This window comes from Nannobrachium achirus (genome assembly GCF_963921795.1).
Source record: "Nannobrachium achirus genome assembly, chromosome: 4".
In the NCBI taxonomy this organism is placed as follows: domain Eukaryota; kingdom Metazoa; phylum Chordata; class Actinopteri; order Myctophiformes; family Myctophidae; genus Nannobrachium; species Nannobrachium achirus.
The window spans coordinates 10,559,155-10,562,623 of NC_137813.1; the positions used below are offsets into that span (position 1 = coordinate 10,559,155).

Below are 3,469 nucleotides of genomic sequence, written 5' to 3' on the forward strand. Positions count from 1 at the left end.
CAAGTGTTGGAATAATAATTAAAAAGAAGAAAATGTTGAAAATGTGGAAAGTATATACATTGGACGGTGTACGGCACTGTGTAAACAGTGCTATGTCACATTGTGTTGTTATATACATGTTATAAATACACAGGGTATAACGCTTTTTCTTTTTTTTCTTTTTTTTGCTTGCAGAGTCCCGGTTTGTTGTTTGTCCTATTTCTCAAGTTATTGGTTGGCAAGGTGACCCATATATCACAACCATTGAAGGAGATGGGTTCAAAGACAGAGTCTAATATCTTTAACCAGATTTTTATTAGGTTGTCTTGCTTAACATACCGTTTTAATTGCAGATAAACACCAGCAGATGTCAGTATAGCCTGAAGTTTTCTCAGGTCCAGGGACTGGCTCCAGTCCCTTCCAGATGGCATCAAAATGTGACCATGTCTTGTGTACTGAAATGTATGGATTGATTGAATACTGTATTAGTCAGAAATGTAAACAGCATGTGGTACAGTCAGACATTAAGGCTAAATGGAAAACACAAACAAAACCCTTGTCAATCCTGAATTCATACAGTATGTATGTGCTGAGGTCTTTTCTATTAATGAGGAGAATCCTGTTGAAGGTTATTGTAGAGAATATCTCTGCTGTCAATCTGTGTGAGACTGTTTCACCTTTGATTGATTGATCCTCATTCAGCACATGTTTAGATTCAACCATGTCAAAAGTTAACCCTGGACTCTTTCACACTGTGTGCAGTTTGACAAGTGTAGAATAAAAATGTTAATTCATATTTACATTTATATATTTGAGTTTTCTTATTATATTTATTTCCCATGAGAAGAATAGAAAGCTGAAGTATTGTTATTTTCCTCTGTTATCATACTTTAAGCATTGATTGTGTTTTTCCCTCGATGTGTTTATAGTTGTGCGATGGTTTTATTAGTATTCATTTTTGTATTATTATTTCATTTCAAAGGGAGTCAAAATCAAGGAGTGCACACAACTGCTGATTTATTTTGAAGGATCACAATCAGCTACATAAGATAGTCAATCATTAGCATCAACATCATTGTATTATTGTCTAATTAATTGTTATAAAGTAATTACATTAAAGTGTAAGACACTGAAAATACAATATAGTTGTTCCTGACAGACATTATTTCTATACAGAACATTAATGACTAAAGTGTTGAATTGAACTTGAACTATAATGCCATGAAATAAAATATACAACCTAGTTATTGTACCAAAGTAGAAATGTAGACATTTCAACAGTCTCTCAGATAGGTAATTGTGTGTTAAGATAAACCCTTGCTTCAAAGGAGAACTCCATTCACCATAATTAGTATTTTTTGGCTGTAATTCAGATGTAAAATTAAGTTTTTGTGTTTATTAAGTTGTTGCTTTTCAATATAATGGAACTAATACATCATTACAGACACCAGTTAAATGACTTGATTGAAGAGACCGTAACACCAAAACTTTGATGAACACATGTGTTGTCTTGAATGCAAATAAAGTTTCATGTAAAGTTCAGGATTAGTCTAATCTGAGTGATTGACAGGAGATATGATCAGAGGAACAACATTTTTACCAGCAGCATTATTACAGGGACTGAAGTATGGATAGAGTTTCTCAGTGAAGGTACAGTCAGTGAAAGAGTAGAGATGAACTCTGGCCTCCACATCATAAAAGGAGACCAGACCCTCCTCATAATCCACAAACACTCCCACTTTCTGGACCTCCTCTCTTACAGGGAGGAGAGCGGTGCTGGTAGCATGAGCCTTGTACTCATTTCCATTCCTCAACACGATAGACCAGTAACCATTGTTGGGGTTTGATGTGATTTGTCCTTTTCTCTTAATGGACTCTCTGGCCACTCCTAGATCCCAGGCAGTCTTCCCTTTAACCTGAACCTCATAGTAAAACCTTCCTGAGGAGAAGCTTTGTTTTCCTAAGACACAGGGACAAGGAAAGAATCTCTTTGTGTTGGCTGGGAGATTATTCTCTAAGTCTCCATGACTCACTTGTTTTCCATCCTCAGACAGGGTGAGTCTGCAGTGTGCTGTATCAGGATCCAGAGTTACATCCACTGCATATTGTTGGATCCTACTCAGCTGATCATACAGCTTCTCCATCTCTTGACTGAGTGTCTTCTCCAGATGAGCCACAGCTGTTCTCACAGTGCCCACATATGAAGTCTGATGGACATTGATCTTTGTCCAGTCCTTGGTGGGTGTAGAGGTCTTGGTGGATGTGACGTTCCGGAGCAGATGGAGGTGGTCTTCAGTGAGTGAAAGCTGCTTCAGCTCAGAGCTTCTCTTCTCTAACTGAGTGATTTCCTGTTGCAGCTCTTTAATGAAGCCTTCAGCCTGTTTCTCTGTTGTTTTCTGCTTCTCTTCAATCACATCAATGACCTCAGCCTGGCTTCTCTCAATACAGCTCGCTAGAGCAGTGAAGATCTGCACACTGTGTGCGATCTCTTTGTCTGCATCTTTCTTGCTGAGCTCTACTGAGTGTTTGACCTCCTGAATCTTCAGCTTTCTCTCCCCGATCATCTTCTGAACTCCAGCCTCTGTCTTTCCCAGTTCAGCCTTCTTTCCTTCGTATTCCTCTTTCAGAGATACAATGTGATGTGACTTGTGGTCTAACTGAGTGCAGAACTGACAAACACACACATGGTCAGTCTTACAGAACAGCTCCAGAGGTCTGTCATGTTTCTTACACATAACGTCTTCCAGGTGCTTTACAGGGTCGATTAGTTTGTGTCGTTTTAACACTGTGGCTCTCAGGTGAGGCTCCAGGTGAGTCTCACAGTAGGAGGCCAGACACACCAGACAGGACTTCAGAGCCTTCAGTTTGGTCTCAGTACAGACGTCACAGGAGACTTCATCTGGTTTAGCAGGTTCTTGGTTTGTGCTGGACATTTGTTTCAGCTCCATTGACTGTCTGAACTGATCAGCCATCTCAGAGAGAACTTTATTAACAGAGCATTTTGGTCTCCTATAGAAGATTTCTTGACATAGTGGACACTTACACACATCATTGCTGTCCCAGTGCTGTGTGATGCAGGCGTTGCAGTAGTTGTGTCCACATGGAGTGGTGATTGGATGAGTGAACACATCCAGACAGATGGAACACAGGAACTGCTCTTCAGACAGGAGACAGCTAGCGGACGCCATTTATACACACTGAAAGTAAAAGTGAAAACAGTAAGTGTTTTTCAATTATAATGCTCTTCATTTATACAGACAAACTTAAAGTATACCATACTGTATACCAGGCCGATGCCCATTGGGAATGATGTCTGATGGGAACGTATTCCCTCCCCTCTTGTTATACAATACCCATTGTACCTGTTGCACCAATTATTGTTAGATTATGTGGTGCAGTACTCATCATAGTACTTGGAGGCCAGTCTACATTATGACATCAGTACTATCATGTCATATTGATGACATCAGGAATTTACATAATGTCTATG

General features: G+C 39.5%; 1 protein-coding gene across 1 annotated transcript; it reads right to left on the bottom strand.

Annotated features, from left to right (window-relative positions):
* Positions 1–1,529: 1,529 nt before the first annotated feature.
* Positions 1,530–3,167, bottom strand: LOC308283590 (E3 ubiquitin-protein ligase TRIM21-like; the record flags this gene model as incomplete). The annotated part of the gene is made up of 1 exon (XM_080724027.1): positions 1,530–3,167. One exon carries the CDS (start codon positions 3,165–3,167, stop codon positions 1,530–1,532), a length of 1,638 nt encoding a protein of 545 aa, XP_080580153.1.
* Positions 3,168–3,469: the final 302 nt, after the last annotated feature.